Below are 17,218 nucleotides of genomic sequence, written 5' to 3' on the forward strand. Positions count from 1 at the left end.
GACTCTGAGGCTGGCCTTCCTTCCTAACAAGTGAAACAACCAGAAAGCTTACTAAAGTCCGTGCTGTGATATCCCAAACCGCTGTGAACTTCACTCCTGTACGCTGTGTCTCAGTAAAGAGCCCTGGTTCGAGAGGACAGGGAAAGGCCAGAGGCTAGAATGTGAGCACAGATGCCCAACTCTTAGTCAGGTTTCTGCAATAGCACTGTTCCTCATAGTCCCAGTGGCTTATGACCAGCGTGTCTTTCTCGTGCAGATGTCTGTAGGTGGCTGAAGCAGTTCTGCTTCATGTTCAGTGTGTGTCTGCTCAATGTGTGTCTCATGTGATTTCCACAGCAACTGGCAAGTGAGCAAGAGGGGTGAGTGGAAACACATGGTACCTCCTGAGTCTTGGCCTAGAGTTTGTATGCTGTCACTTCCATACACATCCCATTGGCCTAAGTGCCACCTGCCCAAGTCCAAAGTCAACGGGATGGAGAAGTATACCCCTCTCTATGGAAGAGGTATGCCCTTGCCATAGCTTCTCTGTGGGAAGCTATAGCAAGGGCAAAGATAGAAGAACAATCTTAGATAAGTGAAGAAAACTACCCCACTTCTCTAAAACGGGTAGGATCCAGAGGCTGCATGCTAGCAACACTTATTCCCCCCAACACTGCAACTTACTTCTAAGATCCTCTAGGCATATGTTTGTCCAAATATCTTTGGACAAAAGCCAGCATGCTGGAGGACACAGGGGAAGAATGTGGAGGTGGGCCATCAGGATACGAAAGCCAATAACTCTAACAGACATTCAATGATATCTCCCCAGGCATTGGACTTAATGGAGAATGATGCCTACTGTGTGTGAAGCACCTGGCCGGCCAGGCCGCAGGGACATCTAGACGTGGTTCTGAGAGGGTGCAACCACCATCTACAGTTCTATTTCACTTCCCTTTTACTGTGAATTTCAGTCCTCTAGCTACAGGGCTTTGCTAGGGTGCTGGAGACACAGCTTCACTGCGACAGTCTACCTCTGATTTCAGAGAGTTGTTATCCAAAAGCAAAGCCATAGAAAGCTCCCAACCTTGCTTCTAAAAAGCAATACTCTGAAAGCATTTATTTGAGACACAGGATGCCATGGTGCTAAATTGAGAAAAAAAAATACAACATCTTTAAGTGATCCCCCATCAAATGAATATGGCAAACTGAAATCAGAAAAAAGAATAAAAACAAATAAACTGAAAATTGTTGGCTTCTGAAGATGCTTCTAGACACACACCCCCAAACATCTTTCAAAAAAGAAATTAAGTAAAAATTTTCCTTTCAAGATTAATTATAAAGTTACTGGAAATAGAATCTGAATACGTCTCAGGATAAGAAACATCTGTGTGAAAACAGAAATGAACCATAAAACACTAACACATTCAGGTAGTTAGAAATATCTAGAAAAATCAACTGACATTTTTCATTTTATTCTGTTTGGCACAGTAGAGAACTTTCAACGTACATGGGCTTATTGTCTCCTTAACTGCATGTTCATACAGTTTACAAAATTTATTTATAGGCATACCCCTGGCTTTATGAAAAATACATAGCTTTAAAAATATTGAGCATAGAGCAAATGTTAATAACTAGAACCCCCCTAGAGGTAGTTTTGAATAACCTTTCACATGTTCGCAATTGGTTACATGGGGCCAGAGAACATATGAAGGACAAACACACGGTGCTTTAGAACAAGGTAGCAGTTAGTGAAGAGCTAGGCTAGGCATGGAAACCAATCAGTAAGCCAAACAAGCCATGAGGTAGTGCTCCTTAAGGAGCACAAACAGAAAGCACAAGAGCCTCAAGACTGAGGAAAATCTCACTTTCATAGCTCATAGACTTGTGGCGTACCCCAACATGTTTTTTGGGAGAAGCTACCTTTTTCCCCCTACAAGCTCTAACATGAGCAGGTGGGTTCTAAGAGAAGGACTTGGAGAACATGTAAGCAGTGACAGGGAGCTCAGATCGCACCCCCGCCCGCATCCTAGAAGTGAAGCTCCATGGAGGAGACATGATCCCAGGGAGCACGGTGGCTACAGATTCTACCATCAGAAATAGTCGCAGGGTAAAATCCTTTGGAAAAACAGACATGCAAACCAGAATCCCTCTTTTTTGTCAACATACGGATCCAAGTCACTATATTTTCTTGAGGCAAGTGTCCTTTTCCTGCTTTTGCAGAGGACCATATTGAGGCAATAAAAAAATGAACCACCTTCCGTGATGGATTTTCCAACATGCTGTGTTCACAGTTTATTGTTTTGATGGTACTGGCTGAGCCTCTGTGATACCCTAGGCCCGGAGACACAGAAGCAAAGAAAGTCAAGTCCCTGCCCTCAAGACCTGACACCCCAGGGGGTATGCAGCTGCCCCGTCCCAACAAAGAGCGGGCTTCCAGATGCTTCTACTCCTAATATGCTTTTTTTCTTCATGGAAATTCAAAACCAGACCCAGATGGAAGAAGCTAAAGGTACCCAAGAAAGTTTGGACCCTACTCCAGGTGTCAAGAGCAGGTCTGTGTACTCTAACCAGGGAAGGAGGTGGTCATTGGACCCAAAGAGCTTTCAAATTTCAGTTTAAGGACAAGAATATAAAAGATTTCCAAAGCTACACATTTATTCCTTTATACATCTCCCTCTCCCTCCTTTCAACTCTTCCCCTTTCTCTCTCTTTCCCTGACACACACACACATACACATTCTTACAGCATCCCCCCAACCCCAAGAAAAGTACCCCTCAACACACATAACAATAAACACATCTATGCAAAAGTACACAAATACGCAAGCTATACACCATAGGAAACCTACATGAAGACATGGATGTCATATTTTTGAGGACACACCAAAACTTACCAATAAACCTATGACCCTATCTTGCCTATAAGAGAATGGCCATGACTACAAGCAAAAACACACGTGTAAAAACACTTTCTAACAGACGCTGAGGTTCTCAGTCCAGCTGCCCTGGTAGCTGCTATTGCTTCTATAAAGATTCCAAAGAGTAAACCATTGGTAGCCAACTTCCTATACGTGCTGGTAAACAAGAGGGCTCAGTTTTAAACAATTTTGTCAAAAAAATTGACAAACTGTGCTCTTTGCCAGAACAGGGATGAATAATTACAATGCCAGGAAATAATTAAGCAATTCTGACTGTCGATTCTTGCACTGTCTCTCTGATGTTAGGGCTGCATGCCTATCACGCATGCCTATCCTGGACAGGCCTCCACACTGCTTTGGTCTACGTTTCTTGGAGCAGTCAGTGGTGGGGCGGGTCAGAGTCTCGTCATTATAGAAGATGTTCTTGGGGGGCTATCACCTCCTCTATGTCCAACTTGGGTACTCTCCGCATTGACAATGCCATGATCTAATGGCCAGTATTTTTCAGAGTATATGTTTTCTTTAAAATTTCAGGAAATGAGCAAAGCCTAGCTGTTGTAGGACCATTCACTACACACACACACAGAAAGCAAGACTAGAAGAGCCACTGCAGCATTAACTATCAATTCCTAAAGACTGACAGCATCTTTCTGTAGAACAATCAGAACTCAGACAGAAGGCAGCTTTTACACAACAAAAGCCAAAAGGCAGCCATGAAGGAGAAACATGTCATTGTGCGAGACACTGAGAACTGACTCGCACTTCAAGCGCCAGGCCTGCCAGGTACCATATCAAGCCTTTGTGACTTAGGGGGTTTATGAGTTGCTGGATGATTCTGCATTTGTATCAGCCGAGAACACCCAGACTACCCATTCTCTACCTCCAAGGCAAGGGCTGTGATTGGAGAGGCATTTTCCATTCTCCCAAATACTTTATGTCAGGAATAAAATGGAAACAGCTCCCCAAATCACGGCCCCCTTGATCATCCATCAGAGCATTCTGCTGAATAAGCAAAACAGACTGCCACTGCTTCAGAAAGGACAGAAGCCAACTTGAGATTCTGAGTCTGTGATGAAAAATAGGTCTTCACCAAGCGTGCTCAGCGCAGCGTCGGCAATTCACCAAGAGGAAATTGCTCTCCACTTAGGAGCTGACTCTGAGTGTACACATACCTCCCAGAACATACATATGTATATATACACAGAGATGGAACGCATATACACACACCTGCAAGGAACAAACACATGTCTGTACATACTGTGAGCAGCCGAGAACCAGCCTTTCTAACACCAATTTATTAATTCAGCAAGGAGCTCATTTGGCTTCTTTCTATCTGAAAGAAAAGTAAAAGCGCATCTCTCTGCAAAAAAACAGACAAAAGGGAATTGTCTGCCATTCACAAGAGGCACGAGAGTCAGATATGAAACTGGCAACACAGAGAACTCCTCCAGTACACTTAAAGGGTCACGGGGTAAATAGAACACTACTCAGGGGAGCCCAGATGGCTGAGTTCTCATCCCAATTCTGCCTCCAAGGGACTTTGGGGCCTTCGGGAACTATATCCTCTCCCTGTTCCTGCACCCATAGATGAAAGCACAGACCAGAGAGTTTTGCAGCCCTCCCTTCTCCAGTTTGAAAATCATGGGACTCTACAAAAGGATAACCACCAAAAATCCTGATTTTGTCAGAGTATTTTTGTCTTTCTCCAAATATTGATAATTAATGGATATTTCAAAGCTTAACACAGTTAGTAAAGAGTCAATCACACAAATGAGCTGATTCTGTAAGTGATCAGAAACTGACTGGGAGCTCTGAAGAGCATTTCTGTCAATGGTGCTAATGACTCAGAGAATCAGCCACTGCTGGATTTTAAGGAGCCCGTCCCTGCTTTCAAAGGCAGTTCTCCCCCATATCTACTCCAGCAGAATAGTCTTGCTTTTACCTGTTTTTTTCACTTAGGCCTGCCTTGGAGGTTCCGTTTGGACAGAGAGATGCACAGAGGGAATGGTGAGCTCAGTGCTCCAGCAGTAAGAGATGAAAGAATGTGGGGTCTGCAGATAGACACATGGGTGAAGCTTGGGTTTTCGCAATTATGAGCTCATGACTTGGGCGGCCCAAACAGCATCCCTAGGCCTTAGTTATTGCATCTGTGCAGTAAGTCAATGCCTCCTTCCTTCCACATTTGAAGGTTATGTGAGGATGCATATACCTGGGCACAAAAGAACTTTAGAACAGTAATGGGCATCATTGACACCCCACTCCAATATGACGGGTATTCTTTATGACCTCTCCAGATTTCCAGTGACAGCAGAGAGCTTCCATGTCAAAGACAATGAAAGCAGGAGAAATAGTATCTATGCTATAAAATGCACGCATCCACAATGGTGAGAAATGCAGGATGCGTGGGAACTCAAAATATTATAAACACTCCATTTGTTGTATTTTGGTTTGGTGATACTGGCTGTCTCTAGAATCTTTTAACCAAAAAAAAAAAAAAAAATTGGAAGCCAAGAAATAAATTATTTCATTTGAACAAAATCACAAAAGCTGGAATAACTAAAGGCAGTCATGAGCAATACATCAAATCAGTGTCTCCATAAGGAAAACCGTTAACACTTTAATAGCTACGAAACGAATCACTCAATTAATTTCCCACACGCTGAAACAGGTAACAATACATTTATCTGCCAGTATTCTACTCTCCATATCATATATTTCCACAACTGTTAGCAATTTTATTCAGCATAACGGGAAATAAGTTGCACCTCATGGATTCAGGGAGAGAAAGTGGCCTGAGGTCTGCTGCCAGCTGAGCGACTTGATGGAAGAGGTTTCATTTTTCTGTTTTGGTTCTGTTTGTTTTTTCCTCTTTCCCTCTTAATCATTTCCAATGCACGTGCAGAGTGCTCCAAGTCCATCAGTGAGGACAAATGAGACCTCAAGGATCTCTGGGCCAAAGATTTCAACACACAGCCTGGGATCCCACAGGAAGTGACTGCAGCTCCACAGAGCTCCAGGACATGCTGGACCTACAAAGGAGTCATGAAGTCCATTCCCCAGCCTCAGGCTTCACTGAAGGATCCTAGCTCCTCCCAAGCCCATGTCCTTAATAATCTCCTTGTGTGTGAATCCAAGACCCCAAGCCAAATCCCCCCTGCCTCATCAGTGCTGTCATTAACATGACACCACGTTCAATCCCCCGGCCTCGAAGCACACTCAGCTGGTGAAACAAAGGTCAGTAAACAGCATTCGCCTGGGCTCTGGAGAGCCAAATGAAGGACGCACACACCAGTCTCAGACCACATTGTCAGAAAAATTGCCTTCCGTGCTAACAGTATTTCCAAGTGTTATTGAGCCCTCACCTGTGAAACAGAGACAAGCACTCTCCCCCAGCTACCCCTTGGCCCCGAGAAAGAAGAGCCCCCACTGAGGCACTAGAAGAACCCTGCCTTCCTGAGAAACAGTAATGTCCAATGCTCTCCTGTTTCTCCTTCCTCAGCTCCAGAGTCTGCAAAGGTCTCACCTTGTAAATGAAACACTTTCAAGGAGGCCTGAAATCCTCCTTGCTTCGAAATTCTCCTTGATGCTGGGAACATCACCATAGGCTGTGTGTGAAGCTGCTGTATTGGTACAAGAGCCATCTGTCTGAAATCACCTCACCGATCACTTTGTAATACCAACAGTGTCCCCCTAGAGTCCCAGGAAGACCCAGCTTATACCAAATTCTACTTTGTTTGGCCAATGGTGTATCCATGGATGAAATCCTGCTGCATTCTGAACACACAGGAGGACTTCCTCCAGCCTCGAAGAGTACCCAGCAGGTGAGGCATAAATCCTCACAAAGAACAAGAGAGTAGAGGGCTTACCTTGGGCTTCACCACCTTCATGAACGCCCCTCTGACCAAAGCTTCCTCTCGTTCTTGTTTGGTTACTTTCCGAGCATCCAGAAACTTCAAATTGGGCAGCTTGTGCAGAACAAAGCATCTGGAAGAGAACAGTCAGAGACAGCTCAGGAAGACTGGGGTGATGGACTCAAAGGTTCATGCAATTTATCTGATGTTCAGGAAACTATATCATTAAGTCTTCAGAAGTTTAGACCTTGGATGCTGCTTCTCCCCTCTTCTTTCACAATGAATAATCACTCTTCAGGGAAATTCAAATGGTTCTGTTTTATACATACACTAATTCAAAACATACACTAATGGTTGTTCTTAACTCAAAGGTATACTCACAAATGCACACCGATAAGATCCTATCCATGTATTTACCTTTTTCCATTCTGGAAAATGGACCCAAAATCTTTGATATACAAGAAATTCTCAGAGAAAATAATCTACAACCTGATCATACCATTCATGTTACTGTCATTCTTATGGGTCATCTGTATTATTCTCATCTCTGATAGGACAAAAAAATCTTCATTTTGAAGCTGAGACAAGAGACTTTAATTTGCCATCAGGACAATAATAATAACCTGGACAGCCCTGGGATAAAAGTAAGAACATACATAGCCAAGAAATTGCTTCCTTGAGGGATCAGAGAGACATGCTGAGGACTTTTTTCTCATCATCACTGAGTTACTTCTACACTGGCACTATGAAGATTATCTCCATCAAGGAGAAACAAAGGGAGTTGGTTTCCGGTGGACATTAACAGACCAAATATGCCATATGGTCTCCCTGCAAAGAGCCTTTGGGATCCATTACCATCTTTAAGGATAACCGAATGACTGACTACTTGTGTGATGAACTGTCTTTAAGCAGGTATATGGAGTTGACAAGAACACTCACATGGTCAGAAGATAGGTACATAAACATATAAAAAATGATACAAAAGGTATAGACACCTGCCTCTAGCTCTCCTTCCTCAGGGACAGTCACCGACCCAGATGCTTTCCATCAAGCCCCCATACTCCTCCAATCAAAGAAGCAATTGTTTAGACCCTTTCCTGCTTAGGAAGAAAAGGTGGGTATCCAATGTCAAGAGCAGTAAGTCACATCATCTGCATGGGAATCTGACTTTTTCTCCCTGTATCCAGCATCCTCAGTATTCACTCATCTTTCCAAATCCCAACCCTCAAGACGTTTTCTTCTGCATCCCCAGCCCACATTGCTTTCTCCCTTCTCGATACTCCAAGGAGGCATTTTCAGCACACTACCGTCTAACACCGTATTATTTTCTAATTGTCCTTCAGTTTAATGTCCTCACCAAAACTATAAGCTTCTTGAAGACAGGGACCAATTTTTCTTTCTCACTCTCAAACCATTTTGGAAAGAAGCATTAGAATGGACACTATAAAATACCAGTTCATTTCAGCTGCACAAATGTTTCTTAAGCACCTACTTCATGCCAGGGCTAGGTATACAGAGGAGATTACAACATGGTTCCTGCTCTTTTAGTTCAGTTCAGTCACTCAACTGTGTCCAACTTTTTGCAACCCCATGGACTGCAGCATTCCAGGCTTCCCTGTCCATTACAACTCCTGGAGCTGGCTCAAACTCATGTCCATCGAGTCAGTGATGCCATCCAACCATCTCATCCTCTGCTGTTCCCTTCTCTTCCTGCCCTCAATCTTCCCAGCATCAAAGTCTTCAAGTGAGCCAGTTCTTTGTATCAGGTGACCAAAGTATTGGAGCTTCAGCTTCAGCATCCATCCTTCCAATGAACATTTAGGACTGATTTCCTTTAGGATAGACTGGTTGGATCTCCTTGTAATCCAAGGGACTCTCAAGAGTCTTCTCCAACATCACAGTTCAAAAGCATCAATTCTTCAGCGCTCAGCTTTCTTTATGGTCCAGCTCTCACATCCATACATGATTACTGGAAAAACCATAGCTTTGACTAAACAGACCTCAGTCAGCAAAGTAATGTCTCTGCTTTTTAATATGCTGTCTATGTTGGTCATAGCTTTTCTTCCAAGGAGTAAGCGTCTTTTAATTGCATGCCTGAAGCCACCATCTGCAGTGATTTTGGAGCCCAAGAAAATAGTCTCTCACTGTTTCCACTGTTTCCCCATCTATTTCCCATGAAGTGATGGGACCAGATGCCATGATCTTCATTTTCTGAATGTTGAGCTTTAAGCCAGCTTTTTCACTCTCCTCTTTCACTTTCATTAAGAGACTCTTTAGTTCCTCTTCACTTTCTGCCATAAGGGTGGTGTCATCTGCATATCTGAGGTTACTGATATTTCTTCCCCAGCAATCTTGATTCCAGCTTGTGCTTCATCCAGCCCAGCATTTCGCATGATGTACTCTGCATAGAAGTTAAATAAGCAGGGTGACAATATACAGCCTTGATATACTCCTTTTCCTATTTGGAGCCAGTCCATTGCTCCATGTCCAGTTCTAACTGTTGCCTCTTGACCTGCATACAGATTCCTCAGGAGCAGGTAAGATGGTCTGGTATTCCTATTTCTTGAAGAATTTTCCACAGTTTGTTGTGATCCACACAGTCAAAGGCTTTAGTGTAGTCAATGAAGCAAAAGTAGATGTTTTTCGGGAATTCTCTGCTTTTTCTATGATCCAACAGATGTTGGCAATTTAAGGGGTTCTAATATAATGGGGAAGATGGGTTCAAAGACAGAAATTAGAAATTGGCACAGCTAAGCACCAAGTTTGAGGTTATGCACAAAGTAGCTTTGCGAACACAAAGAAAGAAGAACAAGAAATCTTAAGAAAGCTTCAAAGAAACAAGCCCTAAAGCAGTTCCCAAACACTAAGCTTTTTTCTCAGTGCAAATGTTACTTGATATGTGAGCAGGCCTCCCTCGTCAGTGGAGCCTTAGGTCCCCAAGGCCAGCACCCCCAGTTCATAGGATGGTCTCACATCATCAAAGGGCCTCACATATGCTTGTCCAGGTGAAAGACTCAGCTGATCACTCAATGCCAAATAGCTCAGAGGTTTCTAGTCACAGCCTTCCTATGACTTAAAGTCAAAAATACTCTAAATTCTGTTGTGGTATCCTTTTCCTGCTCAGAAATTTCCACACCAACATCTGAGGTCCTGGAAATTTGACTACCTACTTCCTGCTCTCTCCCTGGCCTCAAGCTACTCATTATCTTCCCTCTTACTTCTCCCTAAGCCTCTTCTTTCCCTCTTCGAATGCCACCTAAGCTTACTCTAAACAAGGCAAGTTCTGCAAAGGCCTCAATACCTTTCTATCCTCCAGAAGAACTCCCACTGGCCTCAGTCATTGTCAGAGAAAACTTCCATCTTCTGCTTGTAGCAGCAAAGTCTTGATGACAACAGATTCTTTCAAATAAAGACACGTACAGGCAGAAACAATATGTCAGGAGTGACGCTCAAAGGAGTAAAGACACCCACTAAGTGTAGGGTGGGAAAAGATGAATATTCAGGTGAAGAAAAATCAGTATTAGAAAATCAGCCAATGTTTAATGATGGAATGAAAGATGTCTTCACGGGGCTGGCAGCAACCATGGTGACAACAGACAGCAGGTTGTCATTTCGCCCCACTTTGGATCACAGCCCTGAAATCAAAGGAGAGAGAGAGAAGCGCTAGCTTTTAAGCTAGTTAAAAAATTTTAGATGACAAAGAGCTACTGTTCTCGGAGCACTCTTCTTTCAACACCAAAGAAACATCCATGAAACAGGCTGCCAGCTCCCCTGAAACTAGGGGTGACCTGACTCCCACCCAGTTGGTCAGCCTGGATTTCCAGGTGGTTGGTGCCTAAAGATGTCTGAGAGACACTAGGAAGGCTTGTTCCAAATAGTTCAATATGAGACTCAGCTCAGGACTCACAGTATGTCCCTTAAGAGATGTCTTCTTGCATTTATTTACACATTCACCCACCCAACAAATACTTAGAGACTACCACCTGCCAAGAGCTGAGCTGGGTGCTAAGAATAGGTGATGCACAGAACAGACAAGGTCCCTACTCTCAACGAACTTACATTCTAGCTCAGTGGGTCCCAGACTTGAGGAGGTGACAGAATCCCCCAGAGGCCTTGTTGAAACACAAATCACAGAGTCCCTCCCTAGAGTTTCTGATTCACTGCATCTGGAATGAGGTTTCAAGTTTACATCCTAATAAGTTCCCAGGTGAGGCTGATATGCTGCTAGGCCTGCTGAGAATCACTGTCCATGTACATAAACACCACAAGGATGAATAGTTTTGGAATTATGAAGTTGATAAGGTGGCCAAGTGTATCCTTTCCAGTTCAGCTAATGGTCTGTCCTGCCCCCAATGTCTATGGTCCCCAGCGCCCAGACAGAAGCCATATCCACCAGACCTTCTTTCTTGCCCCTTGGTGGTTTGGAACCAGCTCTAAACCAGCTCTGCCAATGCTTAGTCAGTGAGCTTTCTGCCTGCCTGTCCCATTCTGGTCTTGGGAGATCTATTTCCCTTTGTTCTAGGTCATGTCAGGGTGTCAAAAGCTGCAGCTTCAATCCTGAGTATAATACAAGTTTGCCATAAAAATACAAGAGAGGATTCCCGAAGCCACAGAATGAAGGCTTTTACAATATCAATTCAACCCTTGTAAATTTAATCCAGGGTTATTTGTTGCACCAAAATCTCTTTACTGTGATGTATTACTTAGTTACCAGGGTTATCACAGCCGTATCCTAAAGTTGCATAGTACATAAAACATTTCAGTTAACAATGCGGGAAGGTTAACTCCCCCAGATAACCTGCAATCACCAGGGCTAGTCCAGATGACATGCCTCTGTCAGCTTCCACGAGCTATTGATGGTTCAATCAGTTTGTTTTGAAGGTAAAGTACAACAAAAGGGCAGTAAACTTATTCAGACTGTCAACAGGGGCTATCGGGAATGGGGCTTGCAGGTAAGTAATTCTGGGTGTTTTAAAGCTATTATCAAACAGCAATGGTTGAAGGAAGAGACAGCTACTAATAACACAGAAGGCAGCCATCATAAACCACTTTATGGCAGAAACCCCCGTCCATAAATCCTGCGGCACCCGGAGACAGCTTCAGATTTATAAAACTGCTTGTTAAGCCGGGGCACTGCTTAATGAAAAGAGATCCGTCTAAGTTCTAAGGCTTACATCCCCAGCTCCAGAGGGCAATGCCAATTTTCCTGACCTTCCCAAGGTGGTTGGGAGAAAGCCTTAGGGCCGGGAGGGGTGCTGGCTGTGACATGGAGGGTGAGATTACCCAGAGGAGACCAGGGACCCTGGGAAGGTTTTCAAAGAACCACCTGTCTCTGCACACAGATTCTCAAAAAGTGAGACCCACACACAGCTTTTCAGGTTCTCTCTCTTTTCATAGAGGAAGTGCCATTTCCTGAAAGAAATCCTCTAAAGAGATGCTTACAACTGGTAGGGGGACAAAAACAACAGCAGAAAGCCTTTTTTGGTTTGTTTGGTTTTTGCTCCCAAGTCAGTTTTCTCTACCAAAAGCTCTGGCACTTTTCATCTAGACTTCAAAGGGAAGGGAGGATGCTGTCTCCTGCCCACATCTGCTCCCCCGGGGGATCTGGCTGTTCCCCAGGCCCTCCGCACAACTACAGGCACACTGAGACAGACCTCCTACATCTGCTCCTGGGGCTGGCTGCCATGTTTCTTCTTCTGAGACTCTACCCAAGAAACACATTTCCAGATCTCAACGGAACTGCATGCGGTGTCACGGGGACTTTCCCCGCCTCCTTCCCGTTATAGCATTCTATGCTCCTTCCTATTGCCTCTTGCTGCCTTCCTGCTCTCATGCATGGGAAACGGGGAGACAAGCTGGGGGTCACCCCTCACTGGGGGCCCCTGAAGGCAACAATAGGTGCTCCATGAACTGTTCTCATCCTTTCACAAAGCTTAACAGAAAAGCGTGAACACGCCAACAGAACATCAAGCTTCTTTGCTCTGGATGGCATCAATCCCATTTGGTAACACTGCTTACCTCATGCTGATCAAAAACGCTGATCAACAGCTAAATGTCTCTGACTAATTTTGAAAAGTTAGCAGTCGCTTAAATGAAGCTTACTGGAGAGACCAAAGCTTCCAAGTGTATGTGTTGGAGGGAAAAACAAGAGGGAGGTCTTCCCAACAAAAAGCGTGTGGACTCACAGGGTAGAGGGAAGAGCCCAGACTCTGGGCTCAGCTTTCTGTGTGACCTTGGCTCAGTTTCTGCCGCCTTCCTGAGCCTCAGTTTCTCCGTCTGTGCCATGAAGGGGGTGGGCTAATGCTGCCCCAGCCTCTTAAGCTTTCGTTTGCTTGCTTGATTTCTATGTGCCTCCAAGTTAACCTACAATAAACACATCCATATTCGCCTCTCTTTCGTATTGCTCCAATTTGCTTGTCTCACTACCCCCTCACACCTTCAGGTAAGGGAGAACGGTGAGAAAAAGTCAATAAAGACCAGAGTAATGAACAAACACTGCGAGTGAAGAGATGACAACGCTCTCCCTCTAATGAGCCGAGGTGAGCTCACCTACAGCATTAATGAACGCCTGACAACCAGCCAAGGCCAGCTGATTTCCCTCACAGTTCACCGGCAGCACGTTTGAAGTCTCAGTGCAAATAATACACCCACAGGACAGACCAAGGCCCTCTACAGAGGGGAACCAGCAATTACTCTGTGGGTTTCTGTCACTTTGATCTCTAGGTCGTGACCTTTGCTTTCCTGTGATCTTCAAAGCCCAGATTGCAGATTAGCTGGAGAATGCTCACTGGGTTATGTAAGCCACAAGTTTTACGGCTCCTCTACGGCTGGGAAATGGTGGAAGCCCAGGGCGGCCAGCAGCGGCAGGCCGGTCCCTCCCTCCTGCCCCTTGGCTGAGTGTGACAGACACTGGGCAGGCCTCAGGGCTGCTCCTGGGAGGGAACAAAGAAAGGGCGTCATGTTTTAAATAATTTCAAGTTGTAAGGAATACAGAGGAGTCTACTGAGGAGGAGGGAGGAAGGAGAGACTCGCCGGAGACTGGAGTGGCAGGGGACAATAAGGATTTAGTGCCAGAAGGATTTAGTGAAGTAGTGCTCGGAGCCCAAGACACCAGCGGCCTTGTCTGCTGCATGAGGTCTAGCACTTGTGTACCCTGACCTGAACTCCACCACCTTTCCTTAGCAAGAGGAAAGAAAAGACTGACAAAGGAAGACAAGAAATAGACCATACTGGGCATCCAAGCTCCCCAGACTTGATTCATTGTCTGGCCAGTGTTCAAGTCCACGGGAGGTCCCAAGGGGATCCTCGGATGATGGTGGGCCCCCAGCTCACTTTGCTGCCTCACTCTCTTCCCGCCCCAATCCTGAAGGCGGCTGCACCTTCAGGTCCAGCACCACCACTCAGCGTGAACCTCCATTCAACATTCACTCCAAAATAGCTGCCCAGGGCGTGCACAAGGCAGAGCCGCAGCAGGTTTCAGCGCCTATGACAACGTGGCAATGGACACATTTCAGCCACGAGCCATGACGAATGGCGCAGAGAAACCCCAGACTCGGCTTTGCTCCTGTCCCAGCAGGTCCAGGGCACCGCTAAACAACCGGGGAGTATGCTCATACTCACAGGCAGATTTAATGAGGCTGTTTCACTGGGTGGACGTGTGCCAAGAAAATCCAACTGGGCACACAGGGGCAAGTGAGGAAGGAAAAGGGGTGCTGTGGGGGGAGGGGAGGAAAGCACCCACAGAAACTGAAGCAGCTCTGGGGTCATTTCCAATAGCTCCATAAATCTGGTCACTTCCCATTTCTGGTCCAGTGGTTGGCCACAACGTGACCTAAAACTGGGCTGACCTCTCCGAAATCAACATCTCTCACGGAAATGAAACAAGAGACATACTTGTTTTGATGTATGGCTGGGTGACATATTATAAATATTACATCACATAACCACAGAGGATGCCAATCAATAAGAATTTTTTTTAGACAGCACTAAATGAACCATGGGTTCTTGCTTCTGAATACACTCCTTTAAGTTTCCTACTACTGCTTGAATGATTAATAGAAGACATATTGTCAGAAAATGTACTTAAAGTGAAAAACAGTAAACTGTAGAAATATCATTCATGTTTTCAGCAATTTTATAGTGAAAATGTCTCATAAATTTGCATAGAGGTCCTCCTATTAGGCTCTCAGTAACAGCTTGAAGGAAGGCCGACCTCATGCTTTGGGGATGAAGGGCCAGGAAAATATTTTACTGAAAGGAAACAAAAGGTGGCTACATTGCTTTGTAGAAACCCAAATGCCACAGGAACTTGGCATTCAGAAGTCTTGTTGTGAAACTCTAAAATTTCTCAGGGACAAATAATGCACAAGCTCCAGGATGAATAAAGGGGGGATTTTTACAGACCACAGAACAGAAATGCCTCATCCACCCATTCATCTCATCCAAATGCAAGGGTGATGATGCTTGTTAAACCAGATATTAAAAATAAGTAAAATGAATTAAAAAATTAGAACTTCCATAGAATAGGCCTACAAGTCCACTCATGCAGTCAGTAGGTCACTGGGTGGGTCCACACTGAATCTTCCTTCCACTGGTCTTAGTTCCTGTTTCTCTCAGAGGGTGAGCATCTTGCCAGTGTTGTGGATTTTCTAAGGTGATTCTGACCAGATGTGAGTCCAGCTGCGTGTGGCCCCTGGAATCCAGCTCCTCATGGCAATCTTGACATACATGCAGTAACACACAGCCTTCCCAGCCCCAGTCCCCAACAGCTTCTGGGATAACAGATCAGAAGTTAGGAGGGTAGGATTGAAGGGTACCCAGGCATGCCCAGGAGAAGGATCACTCTTCTAGAATCCAATCTTTCCTAAAGAATCATGACCAAACAACCAACACTTGGGTGGATTCTGAAGGGGAGAGCCTTGCTTTTTAATTGCATTTGTTGATATCCAAGTGCATCTACTTCCAAACAGACAGTGGGCACCCAAGTTGCCCAAAGAGCCCCACATTTCTCTACAAGTATTCAGCTCATCAGAGGGAAGGGTGATTTCAGGCCACCTCCTCCAGACAGATACCAGGCCCATATTCCACAGCCAGCACGACTTTCGGTACTGATAAGGCTTCAAAGGGCAAGAAGAGCTGTCCTGACTTTCAGGAAGCCGTTCCCTGGATGTTGATATGTATGAAGTAGTAAGACAAATGTGTAAGAAGGAATATATAAAATGGTATGAGTGGTAAAGAGGATCTGTCACTGCCTGGGAGGACAGTGTTGTAGAACAGCAGAGCCAACAAAGAATTTAAATACTTTAGAGTATTTAAATGCTAAATTTAAATACTAAAGAGTACTAAATACTCTTTAGTCCAGTCGTTCTTAATTAAGCATCAATGTCACCTATTGCCTATTTTGTTGGATTTGGCACTAAATGAATCAAAAGGCCCTGTATGAATCACAAGTAGAGCCTTGGTTAAGGGTCACTGATTGAAACTGTCCTCCCCATTTTAAAAGTCCCACCAGCAAAACTAGACTCCATATCAGATCTTTTGATCTGGCTCCTTATCCCACAGGTCTGAGTATTTTTTCCAATGAGACTAGTTACAATAACAAGAGTAAAAATTAGTATTAGCTTTTCTTTTTCTTTTACACCCTTATAAAGCTTTCTTTGAGACTGAATAGAGTAGAGTGGGAGATTTTCCTCAGTCTGTTCAGTTCAGTCACCTTCGACCCTCTGCAACCCCATGAAGGGGGTGTTGCACGCCAGGCCTGTCATCACCAACTCCCGGAGTTCACCCAAACCCATGTGCATTGAGTCGGTGATGCCATCCAGCCATCTCATCCTCTGCCGTCCTCTTCTACTCCTGCCCCCAATCCCTCCCAGCATCAGAGTCTTTAGTCTGTTGTTCTCATTCTAAAAAAAAGTGCCTACAGTTCAATTCACATATAACTTCATGAATGGGTAAATGAATGAGCTTGTGTGTGAATGTGTGCATATACACATACACGTGTATATATACACATATACAATTTATTGGGTGATTTTAAAGAATCAAAACCAGAAATCTGAAGAAAAGAGTCAGAAAACAAGAATTTCCCCCAAAATGTTTGGTTTACTAAACATGATAACTGAGAGAACTTTCTTCCACCACCTGACCCTTTTAAGATATATTTTATAATAAGTTACTGCCAGAAAATAAAGTGTTTTAAAACAACCTCTTCATACATGAAACCACCTGTTAAAGGTGCCAAAGTTGATGAGAGTAACTGTTAAAGAAGAAAATTAAGTTCTAAGTGATTAACTTAGAAGATTGATTTATAAATTTTAACTATTCACTTGCTGGATATTAACTATATTTCTCCTATGAGAAATCACATTCAAATCAATGGTATCACATCCCAGATAAAAGTCTTCATGAGAAAAATTGATTTATTACAGTCCTTTTAAGATAGGGATAGAACTTTATTTTAAGATGGCTGAAA

General features: G+C 44.3%; 1 protein-coding gene across 1 annotated transcript in view; it reads right to left on the minus strand.

The window, feature by feature from the left end:
• LRMDA (leucine rich melanocyte differentiation associated) overlaps positions 1-17,218 on the minus strand; it is a 1,143,538-nt gene that overhangs the window by 479,589 nt on the left and 646,731 nt on the right. The window contains exon 5 of the mRNA XM_040242346.1: positions 6,763-6,880. Within this exon, the coding sequence (XP_040098280.1) occupies positions 6,763-6,880 (118 nt within the window). The remainder of the gene's footprint in view (positions 1-6,762; positions 6,881-17,218) is intronic.

This window comes from Oryx dammah, unplaced genomic scaffold (genome assembly GCF_014754425.2).
Source record: "Oryx dammah isolate SB20612 unplaced genomic scaffold, SCBI_Odam_1.1 HiC_scaffold_6, whole genome shotgun sequence".
NCBI classification, from domain to species: Eukaryota; Metazoa; Chordata; class Mammalia; order Artiodactyla; family Bovidae; genus Oryx; species Oryx dammah.